This window comes from Apus apus, chromosome 4, assembly GCF_020740795.1.
Source record: "Apus apus isolate bApuApu2 chromosome 4, bApuApu2.pri.cur, whole genome shotgun sequence".
Taxonomy (NCBI): domain Eukaryota; kingdom Metazoa; phylum Chordata; class Aves; order Apodiformes; family Apodidae; genus Apus; species Apus apus.
This window is the reverse complement of record NC_067285.1, coordinates 61739424-61767217: the sequence shown is the minus strand read 5'-3', so window position 1 is coordinate 61767217 and position 27794 is coordinate 61739424. Positions and strand designations below refer to the sequence as shown.

The window sequence follows — 27794 nt, the reverse complement described above, 5'->3', positions numbered from 1 at the left end:
GCCTTAACACGCAAATATTTACTTTGTAATTTACTTGCGTGCTCTCTAATTTGTAAATAATGACAATACTGAATAATATACTACACAAAGAAACATGCATGTTAACCACGATAGGAAATGATAGTTCAAGAATACTGTATTATGCAGCCAACAAAATCTGTATCCTGACTACAATGGCCTCATTCAATCTACAAGAGCCCAGGCTACAATCACATTTCCTGTTTTCCCAGTATCCTCCCAGTTCAGAGCACAGTCAAGGGCTGGAACTGGGCAGCACCCGGCACTTCGGGCTATTTGCTTCAGCATCATCGGGGACGGGAGGACCTCTGGTGGATTTTGTGCGAATAACAGAGCAGCAAAAGGTCTGCTCGACTCCCCGAGAACTGCTGGCAGTTTGAGCTACGGAGACCAAAACTCTTTGGGACATAGGGAATACTCGAAGAAACACTCCAAACAAAACAAAAACAAAACAAAACAAAACAAAACATCCCTCCTCAACGGTGAAAATTTGCCATTTTTAGAAAGTCAAGTCAAATCTCTATAAAATTGAAATCTAGTGGCAAATATTGATCTGGGTTAGAAAAAAATTTCTGGCAGAACAAAAACTTTTTTATTTCCTTTAATCATTTTCTGGGGGCTGGTTCAGACCTCCAAAGCTCCCTCTCTATAAAGCTGTAAGTGGCAACTTGAATTTTTTTAAAAAAATATTATTTTTTAATAAATTAAAGTTTTCAGTGTAGCTGACCTGTACAGAGGCCTCCACACAATTATTGAAAATATTTATCAGAGGGTTTTGAGTTCCTTTGGGGCAACTAAGTATTTCCCCTCCATTTTACTGTTAACAATGTAATCACATGAAGCAATCCTCACAAAGAAAATAAGGGGGAGGAGGGAAAGAACTTTTTGTGAGGAAAAAATAAAACTACTTAAGAGTGCTTTCAAACACACAAAGTAAGCACACAAAGTATTTTCTCAACCTAAATTTTAAGAACCATAATGTTTTTCTCCAGGAACATTTATTTTAAGGTACTCCGTTTCTTTGTAAGCCAAAATTTATGCCAAGCAACTCAGAATGAAAACTTTCTAAAGAACAAGGCAAAAATAACAATCCACCATCCCTAATGATGAGGAAAAAAACCGCAAAACATTCCCTAAACCAATTTTTAACTTTCCTCAGTTAGACCTCTTCTCTTTAACTGTAGAAGTGCAAATAGAAGAAGAATAACTGAAAAGACGAGGGAAAAGGGAAGATTCCTTTTTAACACAAACACCATATAACACTTAATATGACTAATGTAATGGGGGTGATGGCATCCCTGTGACATGGAACACTTTCCACTGACACATAAAAAAATCTGACAGGACTGGTTGTTACAGGACATTACTTTGGATGACAGCACAGATTTGGGGTAACACGAAACAAGACTGATGCTGTGTTCTAACATGGTATGTTCAGTGTATGCTGTTGAGTAAACCAGAGTTGATCATCAGGAGCAGAAAGAGAAGTTTGTGATTTGCACTGAGATTGAATAGTTGGGTTTGTTGTTGTTTTTTTTACTTACTGGAAGACCAAGGGGCCCTCTGTCACCCTTTTGACCTGGTTCACCCTTCAATCCTTTAAGACCTTTTAACCCTGGTTCACCCTAAATGTAAAAGTACAAATGCTAGATTTTTGGTGCTATAACGGGTGCTTAAGCTGGGATAAAAGAAGCCTGTCTCAGAAATGGCTGCAAGTTCCAGTTTGACACAGTATCAACCTTCTCAGCCTGCTGGCAATTTACATGTACAATTTACATAACACAGTATGGGGTAAAAGCACTTGGGAGGTGACAGCTGGAGTTTTAAAATCTGTGTGAAAAAAGTTACAGAAAACTTATGAGTAGCAGATTCTTTTGAATCGTTTCCTAATAATTATCACTACAGTTAGATGGTTTGAATTAAATGTGAGTTTCAGGGGTTTTTAGAACTTCCTCAAATCCCATGAACCACTCATTACAGATAATTCAAACTGAAAGAAAACTTACAGAAAAATAAAACTCAAAACTGCAGGTTTCTACAGTGGGATCTCCTGAAAAGCACATTTTTTTTAAGGCAGCAGTATTTTTTCTTATGGCAAAATGGAATTTGCAGCACAATCTTACATAAAGATATTTTAAACCTTTAAGCATACGTAATTAAACATAAACACATTAAAAGAAGCAATATAGGTTATACAATGCCAACCCATTTGGGAGGTCCTGGTTTCTGTGTTCATAAAGAGAAGTTTAAACAATGTAAGAAAAAGCACTTGCCTTGTGATTGCTAAATTATGGATAGGCTGTTACATTATACGTCACCAAGAAGACAATGTTGCGCTTGGAGCTGCCAATAAATCATTCTTGCATCATGAAAAACTACCTCAGGTGAGGGTTGCCCAAAAGTCAAAAAGACTACTGACCACGCCTGCCTCTTAGGAAACAGAAATATGGGGGTATTTCATTCAGGCTGCTCCTTATGGCCTTGTTCCTAGGTTTCCCTCTGATGTATTATATGTTACCTTATACCATAGTCATATTTAACAAAAATTAATCCGAATAGTATCTAGTCTGCTGCTTTAAGTATATCAAGACATCATTTGCCTGCTTTGCACCCTGCCCAGGTAGCTATTTTTTTGTTCTTCAATTTGACTTCACGTAACTTTCGGAGCAGTAGCACTGAAAATGCTAAGTTTTGGAAACAGACTTGATAAATCTGACAGAAGCCCAAGTCTCAGGCCAAAAGCCTGAAGAAGGCAGAGCTGATGCTAGGATGGAAGAGACTTGACTTCAAAAAATTATTTATGACTCAAGCTTCTTGCACCAAGGTAAAACAATCAATCTCATAAAGATTCAAACCTGTGATTTTGTGTCTCAGGCATTGAAAAAAACAAAACAAAACGAAAAATTAAACAAAAAAACCCCTCCTTCTCTTAACTTGTTTTTTGAGAAAGGTGCATGTGATTAGGGAGCTACAGTGATTAAAATGATTGTGCCTGATGACACCACTGGCCCTAATGAATGCTGTGATAGTGTCACACTGAATTTTAGCCTGCTGGTCATTACTGAATTAAAGCACAAATTAAAATATTCCAACTCTGCCAAAATCCCCTTTCCTCCTCTGAGCTGTTTTCATGGGCTTAGAGAGTTCCTACAGTGGATCTTCATGTACTATACTGTGGAAAACGTTCAAATAATATTACAGACCTGCCTGACCAGGGATTCCAGGTTGGAAAACATGACAATACATATATGAGCTTATGATGGGGAATTTGCATGATGTGTGTAGGAACTGGTCAGCAAAGCACACGGCACCTAAGAAGGTGGAAAGGCCGTTCATATTGGAAGAAGCAGGAGATGCAAGAGAGCATAAATGAAGAAGAGTTTATTTGACTCAATTTCTGGACCATATAAAACACTTCTCTGATCAAAAGTAATTCCAATTGCCAGTGCTATTGTGAGTAACTTGCCCATGAATAGGAAACAAAATAATTTAGTGCCACATGACAAACAGTAATATAAAAAATGAGTTCAGAACAATGCTCAGGAGAAATACTACTCAGAACCAATCACAGACAATTCTAAAAGCTTTTAAGCTATCTGTTAAAATTAAAATCTGCTTTAAGGTTTAAGAATATCAGAAACATTTATTAAATGAGACATAAGACAAAACACAGCTGCATGCATTAAAAAAAAAAAAGCACAATACTTTGCAGACATCAAGAACATGACTATTCAAGACAGCCACTAATTTACCTTTGGGCCAGGCAGTCCATGAGGTCCCTGAAAATAAAGATGCCATTCTTCAGTATGAAAATATGCCATAAATTTTTAAGTGTTTGTTGCTTTATAGGGGTGCAAACTGCACCTGTATTTTTGGCCTCACAAATGAAACGCAGCTGCCAATAAAGCAACTGTAAACACCTGAGTGAGAGAATGGACGAGATCACTAGAGTATTAACACTAACATAGGCAGGTGCAATTTGTTTCTCTATGAATTTTAAGACATGCAGAAAAGGTCCTAAACTAGTTCCCTCTGTAATGATCACACACTCTCATACCTCTTCTCTTAAGAAGGCATTAAAATGAGGTCAGGGCTTAAGCCCTTTCTAGCCCCACTCTTGCTCCCAAGCTTACCATAGGGCCTGGAGGACCATGTGGCCCTGGTGGTCCAGGTGGTCCTATCATCTACAGATAAAAAACATTGTCATTAAATCATGCAGAGTAAAGAACTCACTCACAAATACCAAAAGTCAGACTGATCCTTCTTCTGTTGGAAAGCACTGACAAACAGCAATGCAAGAGTGCACACTGACAGCATATCTAGAGGGGGTTTTAGGAATGAGAATTATTTTGATTTGAAAGACAGAGTACCTGAAGTGTAGATTAGCCTGTGTTTTATGGCAGCGTGTCTGTCCCTGATTCTTACTCCTAGGGCCTAAGATACACTTTTAGATGCTATGGGGAAAAAAAAAAATATCTATCTAAAACAAACATTACTGAGCAGGGATGTTAGAACCTTCAGTATTTTATGGCATGTGCTCCTTAGTTATCTCTGTACTACAGAACCTACAGAAACAGAAGATGATGTGTGATTTTATTCCTCCCCAATACTAAATTCAAGGTGGGGTTTGGCATATTTTCCAAACTGCTCTCTGTCTCTACTTTTATTTAATTTAGCCCACCGATACCAATAATTCCTTAAAGTCATTAAAATATGTAATCAGGTTGCTCAGCATACAGTGCATGCATATTCTATGCTGGTTTTCTGTGTTCCTAACAAATCCATGGAAGATAATTTTATGATGATCTTTACAGTTTAATATCACCTCTCTTCCTGGGTTTAATCCCAAAGGGCTGTTATTTTATCCTGCAAGGTGGCAGCAGGGATGCTAAATCAGGTCTCCAGACTTGTGCCCAACCCCTCTTTTGCAGTAGCTGTTGGTGATGGCAATAGTGGCAAGAAAGAGCTTTGAAATGTACAGAGAGATTCCTGTATCTGTGAAATCTCCCCAAATCTGAAAGCCTTGTTTCAAGTGAAAACAAGCAGAACAAGATGAGTTAATGAATTAATTTGTAACAAATTAAATTTCATTTTAGATAAAGAGACTTGGAGATGCAGCATGCTTAGCATGTTCTGTGATGGCAGAGGGTAACCTCTTGGACTCTGCAGAGCTATGGCTCCAAATAACCAGGGCATGTCACCACTGACAAAGCAGTGGTAGTAGTTCACTTCTGCTCTGGGGTTTCCCAACTTACTGTGCCTTTACAATGTTAATCACCCAAATCATAAAGATACTGTGTGGGGAGGGTTTTCGTCTGGTTTGGGGTGGTGTTTTCGTAGTTGCTATTTATTTATTTATTGACTAACTTGCTTATTTTTGTTTTAAATGTCTTTAATGCCTTTACAATGCTTTGAAAAATCAGAAGAATGTCTGGTCCCATAAAACTAGTCTCTATCCTGGGTCACATGTCACTATTCCTGACATTACTGAAGTCAGTGTAGTTTGGTTCTCACTGGGCTTTCTGAGATCCTCAGAGTACCAGGTGGAGACAGTGAGTTTGGTTTGTTGCCTTTTTTCATTGGTTTTATCTCTCTATTTTATCTTGCAACGCATTTATATTTGGATTCATTATAGAACCAGAAAGCTTTCATTGGGGTAAGCAGGTCTGTTGTTCCTAGTGACAGAATAGGATTATATCTTGAATTTCTTGAACAGTATTTAGACCAAAGGTACATCCATTGTCAAAAGGGCAAGTAATTATTCAAAGAAGAGAAATATTTTGAAAAGTCAAGTGTCAGAACCATCCAGGATGTCAGAAAAGATCAGTTGTGAATATGAAGTATTGTTCAGAATCAAAAGCTGGAGGACCCTTGCTGGACTACTGTGTTCACTGCAGCACCACACTGAGACTTACTGAAGGACCTTGGGCACCAGGCAAACCAACTTCTCCCTTTTCGCCTTTCATACCATTGGCTCCCTACAAAATTATTACAAAACAACATTTATAAACGACAATCAACCTAGAAAAGATAACATTTATTTGCAAATAGTTATAAATTTTTAAAATTATAACACAGCACACATATAACAATTACTTTTTAAAAAAGTGTTGGTGTTACTTTATTAATAACTGTTAACAAATGTAAAGGTGTGCATTTATATTGTCAGCTATCAATTGTGGCATTATATTTATGACAAGTCCTTAAGTTGGCACTTATATAATTATATATTGCACTATGGATACATATTTTGAATTGTTTCTGTTTTACTGAGCAATTTCATTTCTACATATACATGTAGATAGGAATGGGATTAATAGATCCTGTAAATACTAATGCATTTCCTCTCCCTCCTCAATCTAAGTCATCTGAAATTTCTGACAAGTGTTTAAAACATAGCTCCTTTCTCCTACAAGCTAAGTTTGCCCAGGTTGTGCTGTACATTGCAAGAGAGGTACAAATCTGATCAGCATGCCAGCTACATCTCTTCCCAAAGCAAAATTGTGTTTGACCATAAGTGGAATGAAAAGCTCTAACAATCTTACACCTCCTCCTAGATTAGCTGCAGAACAATCTCACAATTTTCCTCCCCAGTGCTTTCTGTCCCACTTGCAATTTATCAGCACTGTTGGAAATTCTTAATAGTGGGAGAGAGAGAAAAAAACTACAAGTATTTTAGATAAAATTAATTCGTTTTTCATACTCACTGGCAGGCCAGGCAGTCCAATTCCTCCCTTTTCTCCAGGCATTCCAGGATCACCTGTATCTCCTTTTGAGCCTTTAGGACCCTAAAAAATTTACTTATTCAGTGAGTTATGTGTAAAAAACATTATTCTTCCTAATAAGCAGAATTAAGTTACTCTGTGGATTGACCTTTGTTATTGATACATAGAAACACAGGCATTATTAGACTGCAGAGTATGCAGCAACACAATAATAATCTTTATTAATTACTATAATCATGTTATTAATTAGAATATGAAATCTAAGCTACAACCTGGGATCACAGAAATAATCTCCTTAAATAACCTATGGTTGCTCCCATGGTCCAAACTACAGTATTTACATATAATGTACCTGCTCCCCATCAGCTCCTGGAGTTCCTGGGGATCCTGGTTCACCCTGCAAAAGACAAGATGTAACTGGGTTATCCCAATTGTCCCAAGTATTAGAAAAAAGAGGCAGTGATAAACGAACTAAACTGATTAGTAATGTCTGAGACTAGTAAGTTGCCATAATTAACAACAAAACCAGAGAATATTAAGAACAGCATATACACAATACAACATGTTGAATAAAAAGCACTGCTGATTAGGCCAGTACACAAATTTTGGGTTATATAAAGGCCAGACAAACACACAAGAAGAAAATTAAAGAAGAAGAAACCCCAGAAACTGAGTGGAAGACCCCAGTCCCATGGAAGCTTTGCTAGTTACTGTAATAAATACGGAATTATGGCTCTCAATATATAGAGAGTAGAGAGACTTCATGTTTTCTTTCCCTGGATAATACAAACTTCCCAGTGAAAGTGTTCACATTCACAACATTGTCCTGTGCATCAGGTTCTGGATAGCATTCTCCAAGGGAACAAGTTACATTGATGGGTAGAGACTGTGATATTGGAAATAAACTCCTGTAAGGTTCAATTCTGCTTTATGTCATTTATTTGGAATGGGAATGCTCACCCATATGAAAAAACATAATGTCCATTCTCCACCTCCTCTGTGTTTTAGAACATGCTCCAGGCTGCAGAAATACTGGGTAGATCCTAATGCAGAAAGACATTTCTGCACACTTAACCATGTATTCCACTAGCAATTTTCAAGCAGAAGACTGAACCTGGTTTCTCACAATTTCTCAAAACAATTAACATGTATAATGTGATGTATTTCCACATAATACCTTAAATGAACCCTAAGATTGAAATATCTGGTATTGTCACTGAAGAAACAAGTCTTTACTCTTGGAAAAGCTTAGAGTCACTGGCAGAAGGTAAAATAAATAAAGTATTTAAGAAACAGAAGGGTTATTTCAAATAATTTAAAACCAATGTAAGGAGGGTCCACTAAATGCTACACTTTTTTTTTTTTTAGAAGTTTTTAAAGCACATTTATTTTTTAAATTTTATAGAGTGGTGCAGCATATGGTATTCATTGTCTCTGTGTGGGCTGCTCACTAGCAGTTCTGGTACTAGGTGTAGCACCAGCCAGGTGGAATCAGTAGGCTTGGGTTTGCAGCCTGGCTCCTGCCCACGTGAGTGTTTTAAAGTTTCCTGACATCCGAAAATACTGTGCTCAGCTGGGTGGGCACAGCTGTAACACAAACCTGCTTTCATGGGCATTCGTACTCTGGCCAGTCTCCCACAGTTTTGTCCCCACCCAGGCAGAGGTGAGGCAGAGGAGCCACTCTGGTTGTGCAGGAACTTTGCAAAGCCCTAGGGAACAGCTGCAGTGCAGTTCCATGTGGAAGATGCTGCCGCCCTGTTTCAGGACTCGCTAGTTTTGCTGGTTCTCAGATGAGCATCTGTATGTGGCAACTAAACCAAGCACCTCATCTGGGAAGCCAGATTTTAAAAGGCTGGGACACAAAGTTTGAAACGTGTCATATTTGGTAAAATTACAGTTAAATATGAACATGCACAAGTGTATGCACATCAGTTAAACAAGCAGAAAATACCTCCACCCTTAAAACACAATGGGTAAAATAAGGACAATCACCTTTGGCCCTTGCAGCCCTTGGGGTCCTGGTGGTCCTGGTGGCCCCTAAACAGAAACATACAAAGCTCTCAGCTTTTGAATACATTCCTGCAGGACTTGCCATGTAAACACAGGCTGACTGTTAATATAGCTACCATAACAAAATGGGTTAGATTTTAACACAAGGGGAACCAAGACGAGTTATGCACAAGTTTTTAATCTGTGACAACTATTGAGAAACAAAAGGGTGCCACAAAAAACAGTGTTAAAAAAACAGTGCATTTCATATTTTTAAATGAAGTCCTGCAGCTCCCATTGATGAAATGGCAAAACTCATCTTAATGGCGGAGAGACCAAAGCTCACCTCAGCCACATTTGTCAGCCCTCATATTCTGATTCAAAACAATCCAAGCTCAGGAGCAATCTTCAACTGATTGCAAAGAGGATTCTGCTAAAAGGTGCTAAGTGCATTTGGGGACACCCAATGATTTGTGAAGTTGCCATGGAATAAGTTGTAGCCATTTCTTTAATTTCTAACTCAGGTTGTGGACACAGTGTCACATATAAGATATTGGTCTGGATGCTGCACAGTGTGGATGCTTAAAAATAACAAAACAAAAAACCCTTCTAATATTACAGAGAGACTGTTTGTACAGATGGGAAAACAGGACTAACAACAATCTTGCAGAGAAGAACTTGAAAAAAAAAAAAAAGGAAGAAAGTAACTTGCTTGCACCAAGTCTACATCTTTAAGGGAAGGTTGACCCTCCAACACTACGAGCATCTCCTAGCCGGTGTCAGTATTCCCAAGAATTGTGTCTGGCCTGATGTGGCTAAACCTCCCATAGAAATGGTATGGAGTAAGAGCAGCAGCGAATTCAGTTGTCTGCACATTCTGGGTAGAGGTGCTGGAAAATTTATTTCTGAGTTTTGACAATATTGGGCAAGAGAATTCCTCAACTTTGGCTTTTGTACTTAGCTTTACTTATTTATAGTTAATTGGACAGACCTTTCTCTCAGAAAATAATTTGCATCTGGTCTGAAAACTCACAAATGAAATTTCTTCACAAGCCAATTGGAAGGAATTGAATGTCTGCCCTGAAAATAAGGCTGATATTAGAAAATTGCTTGGTACTCAAATCCTGCTTCATTTTTTCTCTTCGCTCCCATGTAGACACACACACATGGGAACATACACCAAAAAGTCCAATGCAGCTATTTGCCTGGACTGTGATATGTACCCACAGAAATTCTGAGTTCTGTATTTTCCTGGTCTCTTACTTAAGTGAACTGAAATTTTGCCATTAATTCAGCAGGAGCAGAACTGGTTCCACTGCTGAATGGCTTTCAACAATGGATTCTCTGGTATGAGGATGCAGAGCAAATAAATAAATACATGTGATGATGACCAGGACTGACATCCAATGAAGACATGGCCCTGAACTGGCAGAATTATGAACATGCAACAACAAAAAGGAGAAGTTCTACAACACACAGTAAGTTATGCAATATGAATTACCGTGACAGTCAGGGTGGCGATCCTCTGTTGGCAAAATACATTAACAAGAAATATCATTATCAGAATTTAACTAGGATATAAATTATTCTGCTTGCTACAATTACCATCTTCACAAAACCTATGCTGCACTGAAAACACATCATGCCTGCAAAAAATAAACCATGTTATTTTTAACTCTCGGTGTTTCACTAGCTGCTTGGCTTCTGTGGGTATCAGGGTTTTACACAGATGAAGACTGCAGGTTCTCATACAGTTTAAGAGATCAAAGAAATTATAATTAAATAGCAAAATAATAGCTAAAGTATAAACCCCCTTTTTTTATTCATTTTAAGAAAACATGATCAGTCGGCATGCTAAATAGAATAAACAGCTTGCTGTATGTTTTGCAATCTCTGCAGGTTTTGCACCAATGTTTAATTAACAATTCCTAGAGTGGCGATAAAAAAAACTTAAGTTCTAAATACAAAACTGCTGGTCCACAAACCCAGCTATATATACTACAATTCTGATATAAGTGTTTGGGAAGTCAGAAGACATTTTCATCATAGAAGGAGGCAAAATATCTTGACCCGCCAAAGAAGAATCTAAAAGCAAGTGAAAAAGTGTTTAAAAGGCTTGTCGATGTTTTTAAACAGAGCAAAAACCCCAAATACTGCTCCTTGCACATGCTTTGCTATTGACTGTGAAGAACCCACTAGCCTACATGGAACAAGAAACATCCAGCTTTTCTAATTGTTTTCCTATATGCAGACAAATATTTACAAATCTTCTGATTTAAGCTTTAAAAGAATCTTCATTTGCCAGAGCAATACATACTGTTACCAAGAATCTGGAACCTGCTCAGCACAAAGTACTTGAAAAATGTTTTTTAACACGTCTTTAATATATTGATGTCCTTTGCATTTTAACATATTAATGGAAATACATCAAGAACTGTAAAAATACTGAAAAATTTAGTTTGTCTAGATATGAAAACATAAAATAACCATTGCAAATTATGTTTGCATGTTCACGCTAATGGGTTCCTTTTCAGCAGCATATTCACATTCTAATATCAGATCCTGGAGTTCCTACAAAGGTTAAACTTTTGCAACTAGTGCCTTTTGACTTAGGAAATTCTACAGAATAGGTCTGAACAGTAGTTCTGATAGAGACATGAATTTCATATCTGATCTTCCAAGTGAAAGCCACACACACACAGGAGGGGCCTTGCTTGAACTATGATGATAATCTTAAGATTGCAATTTTCAGTGCTGATGGACTGAGATGTCTTATTCTCCACTGACACATGAGATTGAGTAGGAGGCACTAGGCAAAGTAACTAAGTTTTTCTGAAGCTTCTAGGCTGCTTGATGATTTATTACTAAATTGTAAAAAAGCAGACAGGCAGCCCAGATCTTGCAGACTCTTGTCAGCTTCTTAAATCAGCAGGCCCAAATTCTGTGCAAGTTCACAGCTCAGTGCTGAGCATTGAAAGTCCTCATTTGCTTCTACAGGAGAGCTGCAAATCTCAAAGCCCTCAAGAATTTGGCACCAGGAGACTCAGGAATGGGTGCTTGCCATCTGAAAGGACTGAGCTGGATTTGGCAAGGATATTTTCAACTGATCCTATATAATCTTACTTACACCATCCTTGCACAGCCATTCCCATTAATATCAATTATTTGTTGCCCTGGATCAGGAGGTGATGACACTTGAAATTATTTACAATGGGATAAGGGCCTCCTAATCTGTCTCAATCACTGCAATAGGCTTTAGTCCCTTTTTAAGACTCCTTTATGTGCTGCTGCTTTTCTGAAAAAGCTTGAAAGTAACACTGGTGCCAGAGTTAAGATACAAAGGCAGAATACAGGAGATACAGGGGTTAAAGCCCTTGGTAAATCGATGTCTGGTAATATATTATACATTAATTTCAGGCTACTTCAGGCATCTAACTCAGAGAGTGATTTAAAAGACTGCAAGTTGCGTGTTTGAATTCCCTTAAAAGTAAACCAAATGAGACAGATACAATGCAGAGCCTCACAGCATGCCTATGTAGACTTCCCCAGAGATATCACTCACAATGAAAGACTGGACTTAGCCTTGACAACATGTCTGGCCAGACATATATCCACTCCCACTGAATAAAGGCAAGAAAAAAAGTTCAGCAGCTTCAGCGAGAAAATTGTCAGATGCATAATGAGGGAAATTCAGTCTTCAGTTGCACATAAGCAAACTATTCACTTTGGTGGAGTCATACTGCCCAGAATTTGCATCTGAGTATATTGCAATGTAAATACCTTGACTGCAATGACATATGTCACCTTGGTACTTAGCTTCTATGCAAACACTCATTCACTCTTTTTGTAACCTCGCTTCAATTCTCCACACTTTTCTGCACACCAGTCAAAGTAAGTTTTCTGGAAATTAATAAGTGGGAAGACTGATGCGTGGTCTATTTAATGTACTCAAGTTGCTGATTGAATCCACAGCTTGCTAATGGAACCATGTGACGTGGCTTCCAAATCTCAAATATTCCTCTCTTTGCATTTTATAGGAAGAGGAGGAGGAAACGGTGGAAAAAAAGAAATGTCAACACTATACTACATGAACTGAAAAGCAGACACTTCTGTTGAAGCTACGTATGTGGTTTATTACATGAATTCAGTACTAAGCACCAGAGTCAGCAATGAATCAGGTTTATCCTCGTTAGATGATATCAATGCTCTCCAGGGGAACCAAAACTAATTCACTCAGCTAAACTGTATCAGGGAAACAGTTTGTTTAACACCAAACAGCAAACCTGGTTTCCAAATATAGAAAGAGATTTCTGATTAATAAGCTCAGCAAGTCTTTGAACACAAAATGTTTTCAATGCCTACACAAAAGAGAAATACAATGACGTCAAACTGCTTTTTCCCAGACCAGACTAAGCCATTCCAGCCTCATTATGTTCGCATACCTGCAGAGCTTCATGGATATTGCCATTATAATTGATTATCTCTGTTGCACCTTGATCGCCCTTCTGTCCAGGTGGTCCCTGTAATATATTTTCCATAAAAATTTTGACACTACTCCAGACTACTCCAGACACTTAACTATGGACACATGCTTTGACTTGATTATGCTGTGTTGGAATCTTCTTGTACTTACAACATGTTATGATAAAACCACAAAAGTTAACATCAAACTAAAGTTTGTTTCTAAAGGATAGCCATTTTTTAAAAAGGATAAATATAAACATGTGAGTTGATACACAGTGACTTGTGCTGCAGCGGGAAAGCAAATATATGAAACTGCTGTCGTTAGACTTTTAAGCAGTTCCTATACTGTAGTTCTGTATTGGCTGTGAACAATGTCAGAAAATTGAACATGTAACATCCTTCCCAGGAGTTGTGACCAGGAGGTTGCTTCAAAGAGTAGGGAGGGCTCTTATTGGTGTTAAAGGCCAGTTGGCAAGACACCTTCCTTCAGAGTCAAGTGCCCAATTTACCTGTTTACCTGGAGCTGCTGCTACAATTTTAATTCATAGTGTGGACTGAATCTAAGAGCACAAAACAGAGCTGAAACAAGAAGTAGACTTACCCGTGGACCTGCAGATCCTGTGTCACCTGTGTCACCTGTGTCACCCTATGTAAAAACAGTATTTGAAAACATATATGCCACTTGCTAATATATCAAGCAGTTCTTCCCTTTAAAATATATTTACCTTAAATAAATATTTTTTAAAGGCCTCTCATTATAAACAGAATGTGGAGCTAAAATTCCCTCAAAATCTGTATAATAGTACAGTTGATGGATGCATTTGTTTCTGTGTGAGTTGTTATGCAGTGTTGTATTGGGTTGGAATAAGAAATCCCAAAGAACTAATAGAAGACAAATTACCAACTAAGTATTTAGAAAACCTTCCCTATTCTTACTGGCACTATTACCAAAAGTTTTAAAAGAAAGTCAGAGATATGAATTCACTCTGTCTGAAAACATCCAACATCTTCTTCAAAGGTATTTCAAAGTGTATAAACTTCTTTGTGTGATCATGACTCCACTTTCTCAACTTCCCTGCTCTAACTAGTTGCCTCCCCTACAGACACAACATTACTGTCAGCATTAGAGTTCCTCTATTCCCTTACAGTGACAGGGTTAAGATCTTTACCATCTTTCACACAGCTTTTTCTTCCTGGCTATTAGTTAAATGTTTCAAGCGATGGAGGGAATTTCAAACATGTATGCATCCTTAACCCAACATCTTGTGACTGTGATTCATCTCATTTCACAGCACTTTCACAGCAAGATTTTATATTTTTGTATTACTCAAAATCAATTTGGGTAAGAAGAGCAACTTTTGCTCCTGTTGAAATCTATAAAACTTTGGTACAAGTCAGGGAAGAGAGATTAATTCACCAGTGATAATAGCAAACACAGAAAACTTTCATGGGGCTAATGAAGGAATATGGACAGCAGGCTGGTGGCAGCAGCTAGCAACTTGCTCAAAAATGAGGTTCTCAACCACCAGATGGTTGAAGACTTTTAGTCAGATATGCAGATAAAATTAAATTATTTTTTTTTTAAATTGAAAAAAAGGGAAATAATAATCTTTATCTTTTTGGTGCATTTAGAAGGTACCCAAGTACTGTATGCAAATGAGAGGCTGATTTACTCTTCTACTCTCATTCTGATGCTTAATCCTTTCCTCAGCTCCTTCACTTTCCAGTGTTTCTTTTTGTTGAGAATTAATTAAGTTGTGGCACTTACTTAATAATATCCTTAAGCACTGTGAATGGGCTGCTCTTCAAGGACCTCACATGTACAGCAAACAGTACCCTACCAGCCTACATTGTCTCATCACCGTTCTGACAGTTGACTCAATAACCACCTAAACAAATCTATTTTCATTTTGCTCTGGCTCCATAATATAACATGAAGGAGTTCAGTAAGCACAGTATTTGCACAGTGGATGAAATAATAGAAAATATGATAAGTGGGTGAAATAATAGAAAAGCATATAATTTATCTCTCCCTACATCTATGTGAACCAATTTTATCTATATAGAGATGGATGGATAGATAGGTAGATACAACCAAAGCAGCTTTTTAAAGCAGTAATGTAACCTACAAGTCTTGCCTTTGTATGGCCATCATATCTCAGCCCGCAGTCCATGGAATTCTCCTGATTTCTAACTCACCAAAGTGTGCATACACAAACTTGTGAAAACCAATTCAATCTCCACAGGCATAGTCAGGTGTTGGTTCCTGGCATGTGGGAGAACTAACCCACAACAGTTACACAGAGAGAAACCAAGTTGCATGAGGAAGAGCAGAGTAAAATAGATGTTATAACAGAAAAAGAACTAGAATCACAGTGTTTAAATTGCCCAGGATTAAACTCTAAAAGCTAAAACTGAATATCAGGTTTCACTTCTAAAGAACACTGCACACGGTTACAGGTTCTTTTAAGGAGGTAAGTGAAGTTTCTGTGAAATATTACAAATAATTGATCCTAAAAAATAATTGTATTAATTACTCCACTAAAGACAGTTTCTTTATTACTAACCTTTGACCCTTTTGGACCTCTAGATCCAGGTTCACCTGTTTTCCCCTGTTTGAAGGAAGATAGACAGGAGAAAAATTATAGAGAAATGAGAGTGCAGAGAAAAAGAAATCAGTAATGACTGACTACAGTATGGAACAGCAGAATCACTTCATTTTGTATGACCAAGACAATGAAATCTGTAAAGGCAGTGAATTTACTAGCACCCAGAGTAACATATTCTGTAACATCAGCAGGCAAAGGCCACAGGTTCCATCCTTCCAAAAGAAAAGTAATATTGTTATTAGTAAAGAGTAGACATCATTAACACTGGTTTGCAGGAATGACCTATGTCTTTCCATAGCTCCTGAGAAATTATAGCTAAGCAATAGAGAAGTTAGTTAAATATCCTAAAATAATGAGATTAACATAAAGTGCTTCCACAACTTTTTTTTCCCCAACACTTCAGGTGAATACAAACTAACTGGCCAAGAAGAACAGAATCTGCCCTATCGTTTTCAAGTTGTAAAAGGAAAGGAAAACTTGATGGTATTGACACAGTAGAAAATATTAAGACAATGCTAAAATGTGGTTAGGATGATCTCTTTCTTACAGAGTTAGAAAACAGCATGGAAATGGATTTTCTCTGCATTTAATAGCTACACTGGTCAAAGAGTTCAAACTTCAACGCTGAATGTTAAGGACCTGGAGGTCAGCTGGAATGAATTAGGCCAACTCCATGATCGTGTATACAGGTAGTTCCTTTACTTTATAGAACAAATAAGAGTCCGTGAACAGCCGTGAACACAAAAATGCCATTGTCTTCTGGACAGAGCTGGAGTTTTTCAACAGCATTTTCATTTGAAAGCCCACTCGCCAAGTTTTTGTTCTATTTTTCAGCAGGAAAAGATGTGGTCATAGGTATAAAAACAAATAAATAATTTCCAAAGTAAAATTAGACTGACCTTTGGTCCAGGAACTCCAGGTTCACCTCGCTCACCCTTCCCAACAGGGCCTGCTTCTCCTCTGTCACCCTATTGCAACAGATACTCATAGATCACAAAATATTGGGCAAGCTTCAACACACCACCAACTCAGCACAACCAAAGAAACCAAACCATCAGAAGAAAACATTTTCAAGGCCATCTATGCCTTGCAATGGGTTGGGGGACCCTCCTCTGAGTAAATACCATCTTCTCAAAGGCAAATGAAGAGGGCTTTACAATGGAAATGGGATTTGCAAGGTATTTTTTTCCCTATTCTGAAAGGACTGGAATAAAAACTCCCAAGCTGTGAAACTGTTTGTAGGATTCATACTATTCTAACTTTGACATATAATGGCTAAAAAAGTCCCATAGGAAGAGAGAAAAACCCCCATGTATCATGGAGTTGTATTTTCAGAGTCTGGTTTGTAGTATCAAAGTTTTAATACCTGCACAAAATCTCAAGCTTTTTTTCTAAAGAAAAACATTTATGACAATACAGTTTTGTCATATACATTCATGTATATTCTGCCTCTTGAACAAATAATTTTTGGGATACTAACATGAACAAAGGCAATGAATGAACTTAAGTTATGAATGGATACAACATCTGCCTTCACATTGTTTGAGGCATTAGTACAAAGGCGTATATATCTAGCACTGGTCCATGAGCTATGATTTTGTACATTTTCCTCCATTAGTACAGTCTCAGTCTCTGCCATCTGCTGAGGAAGTTTAATCTGACATTGGCTCTAAAGGCTTCACACCAGAGTGTTGGCCAATTACCCTTACCTTCGTTCCTGGCAGCCCTGGCAACCCAGGTTCTCCTTGTGGACCAATGAAACCTGGTTCACCCTTTATAAAAATACAATTGGAGAGGAAAGTTAGATTATTTATTTAGCAGCATGTAACTACAGCAACACAAGTTTCTTTTGGACAGGATTTACCTTGTATTGCTTACAGCTTTCCAGCTGTGATGCAAGCTACACAGACACACTTTTCATTATGGGTAACTTTCATTAGTGCAAGTTCTTGTAGCAAGCCATCACACAGGGCATGAAATGCAAATGAAGCAGAAGGTGCCAAACCTAGTCTTTATGAGGTTAAGGACTGTTAATATGAAACCTGGACTACAAAATAATATACCAAATTAATATCAAAGCAAGTCTGAAGGCAAGAGGGATGTTTTGAACAATTCCTAAATTTAAAAGGCAACAGTTCATTTCAGTCAAGTGTTATAAGGTAGATTTCTACTGCTGCATGTGAAAGGATGGGCAGACAAGGATGAGGGTATGAAAAAGCAATGACAAATGGAGAGGCCAGATGGTACGGTTACAATGTGCTTCAAGGGAGGTACTTGGCTGCATCATCCCCCAAAAGAAGATCAAAACCAATCTTTCAAATCAGAGACTTCCAGCACCATGGTACTGTTCCTCCTCATTCTGACAGTAAAATACTTCAGTTCTCTGCACCAAGACAACTTTTCTGGCTGTGAACAGCTGGGAAAGAGCCACAGCTCTCCTCATTCCCTTTCTGTTCCACCCATTTCTTGCCCATTCATTTGTACAAACATAACAGACAAAGAGCAGAAGTCAAGCTGAGTTTCAGCAGAAGCAACATTAGGCAGAGGAGTAAGGACATATTTTATTACCTATCTCCATGCATGAAGGGGGATAATAGAAGATTAATAAACCATATGTTTTCCTTCACAAACATGTCATAATCCTCTACTGATATAATTTCTGACACCATATAGAGACAGTGAGCATAAGCATTTGGATAATATTTCTCTTGACCTGTTTGCCTCCATAGAAATACAGGTATGCTGCATGGGGCAAGTAAATTAGGAAGCATTCTTGCACATTCATCTGCACTTGTATCAACAATCCATCACTAACTGTTCAAAGCAAAGAAGGTCTCTAGCACATCTATAATCAGAGTAATCTTCCCTGTGGCTGTATCAAGGGCCATAGCAATCTTTCAGTGACCTCAACTCAGATGGCAAAAAATACAACTAAATAATGAGTTTTCTCACATGAAGTTCCAGTTGGCCTTGCTTCAAAATATGATAACAAAGGAATACTAAGACAAAAATGTCACAGAGAAACATGTTTGGTTTTTTTTTCTGTCATAAGAAAATAACCCTACAGTTTATGTAAGTCTTTGTATCAGTGCTCACCAGCAAAAGTATATTAAAGTTGTAATTGCAGTTGGAAGCACTTCACTGTCAGTAAATGAAGAACCATGCAGCTTCAATAATTTGTTTTAGAACAAAAAGGTATTCAACAGCCTCAAATTGTTTCAATACTGACATTACCAGGGCTAATTTCTTGGCCAGCTAATTATGACTTCGAGGCAAAAGAAACATGCAGTGACTACAGAATTCAGTCTTTTCAGTCATAAGGCTTCAAACTGTCATTCAGAGGTTGATGCACAGCTTTTGAGTCAAATTCTTGCACTTCGCTCAGGCCTCTACCAGTTGCACACCACAGGAAAACTCCTGGCCAAAGTCCAAAAAGAAGTCTTACCTTCCCTCAGAGTCTCTAAAGAGACAAGAAAAAGGTGCTTTGCAGTAGCTAGTGGAATTGATACTGGAAGAAACTGGTGGTTTAATTAGCATAAATAGAATACAGATCTTACAGGACCCAGAGCTTTACAACATTATCAAATGTGAAGTGGAAGAAGTGGTGCGTCAGCAGAGACCAGGAACTGACTGGGTGAGTAGCAGCTCTGCTGACCAAGATGTGGTGGTTATGGTGGATGCCAAGTTGAACATAGAATCATAGAATCATAGAATCATAGGGGTTGGAAGGGACCTCGAAAGATCATCTAGTCCGACCCCCCCGCCAGAGCAGGGTCACCCAGAGCACATCACACAGGAAGGCGTCCAGGCGGGTTTTGAATGTCTCCAGAGAAGGAGACTCCACAACCTCTCTGGGCAGCCTGTTCCAGTGCTCTGTCACTCTCATAGTAAAAAAATTTTTTCTGATATTGACCTTAAACCTCCTATGCTCCAATTTGTATCCATTACTCCTTGTCCTATCACTGGTCATCACTGAAAAAAGCTTAACTCCATCTTCTTGACACTCACCCTTTACGTATTTGTAAACATTGATGAGGTCCCCCCTCAGTCTCCTTTTCTCCAAACTAAAGAGACCCAGCTCCCTCAGCGTTTCCTCATAAGGGAGATGTTCCACTCCCTTAATCATCTCTGTGGCTCTGCGCTGGACTCTTTCCAGCACTTCCCTGTCCTTCTTGAACTGAGGGGCCCAGAACTGGACACAATACTCCAGATGCGGCCTCACCAATGCAGAATAAAGAGGTAGGAGAACCTCTCTTGACTTACTAACCACACCCTTTCTAATGCACCCCAGGATGCCATTGGCCTTCTTAGCCACAAGGGCACATTGCTGGCTCATGGTCATCCTCCTGTCTACCAGGACCCCCAGGTCCCTTTCACCTACACTGCTCTCCAGCAGGTCAGCCCCCAACCTGTACTGGTGCATGGCGTTTTTCTTCCCCAAATGCAAAACTCTACACTTGCCCTTGTTGAACTTCATCAGGTTTTTCGCCGCCCAAGTCTCCAGCCTGTCTAAGTCCCTCTGAATGGCAGCACAGCCTTCTGGTGTGTCAGCCACTCCTCCCAGCTTGGTGTCATCAGCAAACTTGCTGAGGGTACATTCTGTACCCTCATCCAGGTCATTGATGAAGATGTTGAACAACACCGGTCCCAGTACTGACCCCTGAGGGACTCCACTAGTCACAGGCCTCCAACTAGATTCTGCCCCATTGACTACAACTCTCTGACTTCTTCCTTTCAACATGATCCAACAGTGCATACTTATCATGCATGAAATCAACTGCAGTAGTTAAGACCTGGCTATATTAAACAAAAAAATAAAAACATGCAGCGCTCCCTCTATCTCATGCTAGTGAGGCCCAGTAAGTTAAAAGACAGATCTGTTTTGCCATCTGAACTAAACTTCTACATAAAAAGATAACATGTTTGGATGATTTGAAATTAAGCCATGTCCTCCCTAATATTTCAAATCTCTTGAGTAGAACCACAGCATATGGCATTAACTAACATGCTCACTGAGTATACTCCTGCACTAATCAAAGTTAGTGGAGGTAATGCATGTATCCAATCTGGCATTTCTGTCTTGGTTACTCAGAAAAGAAACTTTTGCCTGAGAAGTGATGCCCATTACTTGTACCTGCTGTATCCTGCAACTGTATTCTGCAAATATTGCTGGCTTCTTGCTTTACGTTATCCTTTATGCCACTCAAGGAGCAAAAAAGAAATGAGAATCTATCAAAATTAACACTACCAATGACATGTGAAATGTAAACAAGAAGTTTCCTCTCAGTAAGGCGTGCTGATGACCCTGTTAGGCAAAGGCAAGAGAGAGACCCTTCTGATTAGTCCATCAAACAAACACAATGCCAGAGCCATGGAGGAATGCTGTTAGGAAATCAAGGAAAAGGGCACATAGCTGCAGGAAAGCAATAGTAAGGTCTTGCTTGGGACTGCACTTTGATTTGACAACATTGTAGCTCTTGGATTCACTGAAGCATTTTGTGATCTGAAGTCTCTTGTTTCAATGATCTCAGAATTTGTTCCAAACTACAGTGAAATGCTGGGAGGAACACAAGGAATCAGAGTAGCCAAGATTTATAATACTTTTCTAAGCATCTCACTACAATTCCTTACAATAAAAACATTTTACCTGGTAAGAATCTACCACAAGCTTCTTTGCCTGCTAAAGCAGGGGCAGGGAACACAAAAAACAGAAAGAAACGTAAACCAGGTAGGTTTTGAAAGAAAAGTAAGGACTCCCCATTTGAAATGCTGTTTTGCAGCTGTATAGAAAGGCATCAGCAAAGAAGGGCTCTCTGTGCTTTTTAGTTTAACTCTTTAGTAATGAGACCTTAGTAATGAGACTTAACCTAGTAATGAGACTTAACTTAGTAAGGAGACTACCTAGTAATGAGACTTAACTCATAGTAATGAGACCACTGCTTAGAAACCACCACATTGCACAGGACATCAAGAAGAGGAATTCCAGCATTCAAACTTCATCTGCTGTTAAGGCCTGGAGCAATCTGTATCAATCTTACAACACAGGCAACTTGATATTAAAAAAAAAAAAAGTAAAATCAACAAGATTGTGAAATGCTCTGTTTTACAGGAGTGATTTGTTATCTTTTTGAGAAGCCATTTTTTATGGCTTGATATGTTAATATTTTAAGAGACTAAGAGACTGTCTCTATGTGCATTCATTTTCACTCTCAAATGCTTGTGAATGGTAGAAATACTAGTGGGTCAGACAGCAAATGATATACTACTTTTCAGAAACACTATTAATGTTAATTTTCACCTCTTACCATAAAATGTCTGAATCAGAAAAGGGCCCTGTAATGGCATGCTGTACAGCTAGCATAATGTGAGCTGCATTAAAATTTAATAAAGGAAAAGCCACCTTGTCATTTACTTCACAGGACAGTCAGATTTTTATGAGGATTATTATCTAGACATATTCATAGCTGGTTTCCATGATGATCAAAGCTTTTATGGGCTGGGGCACAGGCTAGCTTTGATATTAGAAGTTAACCCTAAGACACTCTGTTTCACTGCTGCTGCCTTCTTTTAAATTTTATAGAACCTTTAATTGGCTAAAAGGTGAACCTTCACTTAAAGAATGTGCAACAGTTGAAATCTCATTAGCGATGCTAATTTTTGTTTTAAACACCTCTAAATTGGCAAATGTTTATTAATACTGTAGTTCTAATACCGTATTCAGAATTAGCCTTCAATGTGCAGCTGAGACACACAGCAACACAATTATTTGAAACTTTATTCTCACAGGCAGGCCTAGTCCAATTCCAATGCCTGAAATACACAGCTCTGTGCTGACACAAGCAATCAACATGGAACAGCAGTTGCTGCATACACTGTCTTCCCACAAAAGGCTCTTCCTTCTATAATTATTCTTCTAATGAATATAACACACATTTTCCCACCCAGATCAATGTTTGCCTGAAAAGAAAACCTGCACTGCAAAACAGCACACAAACTATCAACTTTTCTGTAACAATGAAAAAAATTTGCTTCCATTTCTTAATGACAGACAGCTATTCTGGTCTGGTAAATAAAAATATTTTAAATAATTAATAAAATGTCATATTTTATTGTTGCTAAAACCATAAAACACAAGAGGCAGTAGAGTAGCAGCCACCTTCCTTTTACAGTAGATTATTGCATCATTTTCTCTATGCTGTAGAAATGAGACTAAATGACCCTTTAGACCCTGAATTTGCAAGGAATGATGTCATTTCAATCCTTACCTAGAGCTATGTACTAGAACTAGCCAGAGAAGTTTAAATGTCAAACTCCTTCCTTTATTACACAGTTCATTGGTCCTGAAATACTCTGTGCAGTGTCTGCCCCACTGCTGGGACCACAGCAGTTCTGTGCCCCAGGGGCTGACTCGCAGGCCTGCCATGGATCCAGGACATAAGGCACCTTTCCTTGGAATTCACTTGCAAGTCTGAACATACCAAGGCCAGGACTTCCATGTGCACACTCCTGGGTTGGCAAACCATGCCAAAGCATCCAGAACTTAAGTAGAGGACTCCGGTAATGTGTGTCCACCCCACAGTTTCCATACATGGAAAACTGAGCTGTGTGGGCTGGAAGGGAACCCTGACATGCTCCAACATACAACTTGGGGGTAGGCTTGGAGCTTCCAAACTCCTGCCTGTATGTCTAGAGGTTCTCTAAGAATCTCTTCATCTGGCATGGCACAGCCTGCAAACTCGTCAAGTCGCAGACCCTGGGAGAGCCCACAGTGTCCTTTCTGACAAGCACTGACACAGAAGGGTCCTCATTTTAATCACATCAAGAGATCAACGTATGCTTGTCTTAAATGCTACCCCGACTCACAGGCGTATTTAAAACAAAAAAAAAAAATGATGGCCTTTCCTAGCCTAACACTACTGAACCATGCAAGGTAGAGATATGTAGAACAATAGCTAGCAAAAAAAAACAAAACCCAAGGCATTCTGGAGAACAGATATGAAACTATAATAAATTGGATTTGGTTCACTGGTGCCTGTGTTGATTTTCCAGAAATTGCCACCTGCTGCCCTCAGGCTTTGTTTCCAAGATTGTTTTCTAACCAAAACAGTGCAACTTTTCCATGCTGGAGAGGAGTAAGGGCCAAATTCTTGGGAGTCTACAACAGAGAAGTAAGTCCAGGGCAATTGATGAAGCCGTGCTTGCTCGTGCCCTGCCTATGTCTGAAGCACTCAGGTCCACTGACATGATTTCTCAAACTCAGCCAGCCTTCGGCTACAGAAGCCAGAGAGAACGCCTTAACACTTTTCTTGCTAACAAGGGCACTGAAGGGACTTTATATATAGCCTGATGTCCATGGGAATTTTGCTCTTGGGAGGACTACAGTATTCAGCTCATAAGAAGGAAATGAGCAAGGTAAAAGGAAACCTGATAAAAAAACTTCACCCCATTTTATAAAGCCTGTGTCAAGGCTTTTCATTCCCATTCAGAATTGGCTCCAGAAATGGCCAGTTAAAACAGGTTGTCTGGCTCACTCATCGCATTTGAAACAATATCTTTACTCCTTAATCAGTCCCTAAACTTAGAATAAACAATTCTGGTTTAGAATTGCTGAAATGCATGTTTAGCCTTTATGATTCATTTAGAGTTAGAGAAGTAAAACCTTACAACCTGGCTAAAACCCTGAAGCTTCACAACAAGCTCTGCTTTGTACGACATTTATTTCTTTTTAGTGAGCATAAATTTCTCATTGCTTTTAAGTTCTGCCTGCTTAGAAGTTATGGTGCTTTGGAAGGGTGCTAAAAGAACCAGTAATAAATCTGATTAATTCTGCATGCATTAGTCATATCAAGGACTTCTTACTTAAAGACTAAATATAATTCATATCAGCATTTTTGAGGATTAGAATAAAAACACTTGTTGTAATAAGCGCCCCATTTTTAATTCTTTGTAATGACTGAAATGCTAAACTATGAAGAATCTGGCCCCAAATTGTACCCTTTGGAAAACAGTCAGATGACAAACCTAAGGAATTTTTGCTGCGACTCTGAGAGGTAAAGAACTTCATTGCATGCATTAATTTCTGACCATCTAAAATTGTGTGTCTGAGGCATAGAAATGCTTTCAGACTACTGATGTCAAGTCTTCTTTGTGGATGACTAAATACTTGATTTATAATTATGGCACAAGATTGGACTCTCAGATTATTCACGTGTTTTCAAAATTTTTTATTTGGACTGATTTTTCTTTTTTTTTTTTTTACAAAGCAAAATTAAACTATGCTTTAAAATTGTGATAGATCCTGAGAAATAGATCCTTTTAAGTTCAGTCTTCCAACTAGTAATAACTTTAGAGAAAACAACATCCTCTGTTTCAGTTACTGTTTAAGCCTTTTCCAGGGAAGAGAATGAGAGATTTCATGATTTGGAGGGGATAGTTTCTGATGGATTAATAAGAAATGCATATATCTCAAAGAACGCCCCAGTAAACACTCCTGATGTGCATACCATCCAATGTTAATGATTATTTCATTTTCTGGCCTTGATTCTCAAAATTAGTTCTGGGAAATTACATGTCTGCCCTATGCAAGTGATTACTGCCATAACATATGGAAAACAGACAGCTAGGTTAGGTATGTAACTGCATACATACAGATACATGTCTGTATATATATTCTTCCACTCTGGAAACCGAATACTGAAAACTAGTTGCACAGTTGTCTAATTTTTTTATTTTATATTTTACCTAGATTTTATTATTTTTTGGATCAATTCCCATTTTCACTCAGAACATATATCCTTATATTCTACTTTTCAGCATTTGACCTGTGCTACACTGCACGTTTTCCTCTACTCAGGCAGACTACCCACTCTGAAGAACACTGTGTGTGAGTGCTCAAAGGTTGGAAATCAGTTCATGCTTGAATATTTCAAAATATGTACCAGCCAAGGCAAGTGCATATCAGAGAGAAACCTACATTTCTATGAAGCGGGAGGTTTAGGTTGGATATTAGAAAGAATTTCTTTGCTGAAGGAGTGGTTGGACAGTGGAACAAGCTGCCCAGGGAGGTGGTGGAGTCACCATCCCTGAAGTATTTAAAAGAAATATAGATATAGTGCTTAGTGACATGATATAAGCACTGAAGGGGTAGATTAAGTTATGGTAGGGGGATTCATGTTATGGTTGGACTTGATCTTCAAGGTCCTTTCCAACCAGGATGATTCTATGATTCCTACCATTTTCAATTGCTGCAAGTACCACATTCAGCATATCTTTGTATCCAGGATTCAGAGATGCCTGTCAGAAGATCAGCTGGTTCCTTCCAGCTCCTGAGTTCAGGCTAGAAAGAGTTATGAATATAGTGACCTATAGGATAAAGAACTGAAGCCTGAGCAAGGTTATCTGAGTCCTGGAAAAAATGGAAAAAGAGAGATATGGGCCCTGCAGGTTTCCTGGTAACAGTCACTAACAAGGAAGAAAAATAATAAGAATGGAACTATGGAAAAGGAAAAATGCATTAGGAAAATGTGCTCAGCCTTCCTAGGAGCTCCTGGGGAAAAAGCAAAGTTTAAAGAACTTTCCTATACACAACAAACAACCTTAGTGATACTCACAAGCTTTGTTTCAGCATTTGTTTTTAAAACAGAAGGAGAAATGTCAGAAATGCTAAAAAAGCGCCAGATCCTGCATAAAGTGCTGCTACCAAGAAGTAGCTTGTGTTCTCTGAAGGCTTCCCATTGCAGTGATGAAGCTGAAGACTGTACTGCCCAAATGGCAGAAAATGCAACAGAATGGATTTGAGAGCTGTCTGACATGACAATTAATCAGGGTACACATCATTTCCATTAAAGTGAGTGCTGCTTTGTATGTATCATCCCATGAAAGTTATGAGATATATTAAGTTAATGTTTCATAGAAAGTATTCTGTGTCTGCCTGGTGTCAGTTGGGGGATATCAGAGCGATGAGTTAATATTCTGTGTTTAGATCTCTTACTCGCTTTCTGAGTGACATGGTAGAACACATTCAGGGGCTCATTAAGTTTCCAGTCATTCCTAAACAGCAACAGGTGCTTGAGAAACGTTTCTCCAGCATGTCGCAGATAGCTTCATCACTGCTTTGGAAATAACTGACTGCACTTGTGTTTCCTCCATGGCACCAACTGACAATGAGGAGAGAATGAAAAAGAACAGGAAGAACTCCCAAAACATCCGCATGTGCATAGTGAAGGGGTCTAGAAAGTAGGCAATGAAAGACCCTGCTGCATACTCTGAATTTGGAGATGATACTTGCATTTCCTTCCAATGTTGCAGTTCCTTCAGTCTCCAGTATCACATTTAACCAAGCTCTAACAGGTTCCCAGGAACATTGATTAATTAATTGAAATGACATTATAAGAAGCTGAAACTTTGCCAGTGACTAGTATTTATTAATCCTTTAAGTAGTTTGGCTACATGTTCAAGTAGACTGCACTGGATGCCTTGGGAAGCTTCTTCAACCATGAGAAGACAAGATGTAGCTAGAAATACACGGTCCACTGCCTGGCATGACATTTATGTTTTCACAGGCTGGTTTAGCATTTGTAAAGATTGCTATCATTGTGCACAGTTACCTAAAACATTTAATAATACAGGCTACCACTGTGGAGAGACTCATTCACAAAAAAACAAATTTGTAGTTCAACTAACAGATTTTAAGAAAATGAGACTTCAGTTCCTTACACAATAGCTGAAGGATAAATATTTAAGACCAGAACTACATCCAAGAGTTTCCTATGCATAGAATATCCCTGTATCTTAATCTTCTTTTCTTTACACAGAAGTATTAAAAGATACTAAAGGAAATTCTTTCAAAATTAGGCAACATGGAGTAATCTCTTGCCTCTTTCTTCTCATCTGTCTCAAAGACGCCTGTATGTATCAGAACATCAGAATCCAACAATTCCAAAGCGGTTTAGAACATAAAAGCTTTGGAAACATGATCCTCAGATAACTA

At 38.6% G+C, this 27794-nt stretch overlaps 1 protein-coding gene across 1 annotated transcript in view; it reads right to left on the bottom strand.

Moving 5' to 3' along the window:
* The window catches only part of COL25A1 (collagen type XXV alpha 1 chain), a 322787-nt gene that overhangs the window by 22388 nt on the left and 272605 nt on the right, over positions 1-27794 (bottom strand). Inside the window, exons 19-30 of the mRNA XM_051616887.1 lie at positions 17515-17577; positions 16705-16773; positions 15764-15808; positions 13798-13842; positions 13175-13252; positions 10234-10257; positions 8736-8780; positions 7096-7140; positions 6726-6806; positions 5934-5996; positions 4152-4202; positions 3771-3797 (exon numbers count right to left, since the gene is read on the bottom strand). Of these exons, the coding sequence (XP_051472847.1) occupies positions 3771-3797; positions 4152-4202; positions 5934-5996; positions 6726-6806; positions 7096-7140; positions 8736-8780; positions 10234-10257; positions 13175-13252; positions 13798-13842; positions 15764-15808; positions 16705-16773; positions 17515-17577 (636 nt within the window). The remainder of the gene's footprint in view (positions 1-3770; positions 3798-4151; positions 4203-5933; positions 5997-6725; positions 6807-7095; positions 7141-8735; positions 8781-10233; positions 10258-13174; positions 13253-13797; positions 13843-15763; positions 15809-16704; positions 16774-17514; positions 17578-27794) is intronic.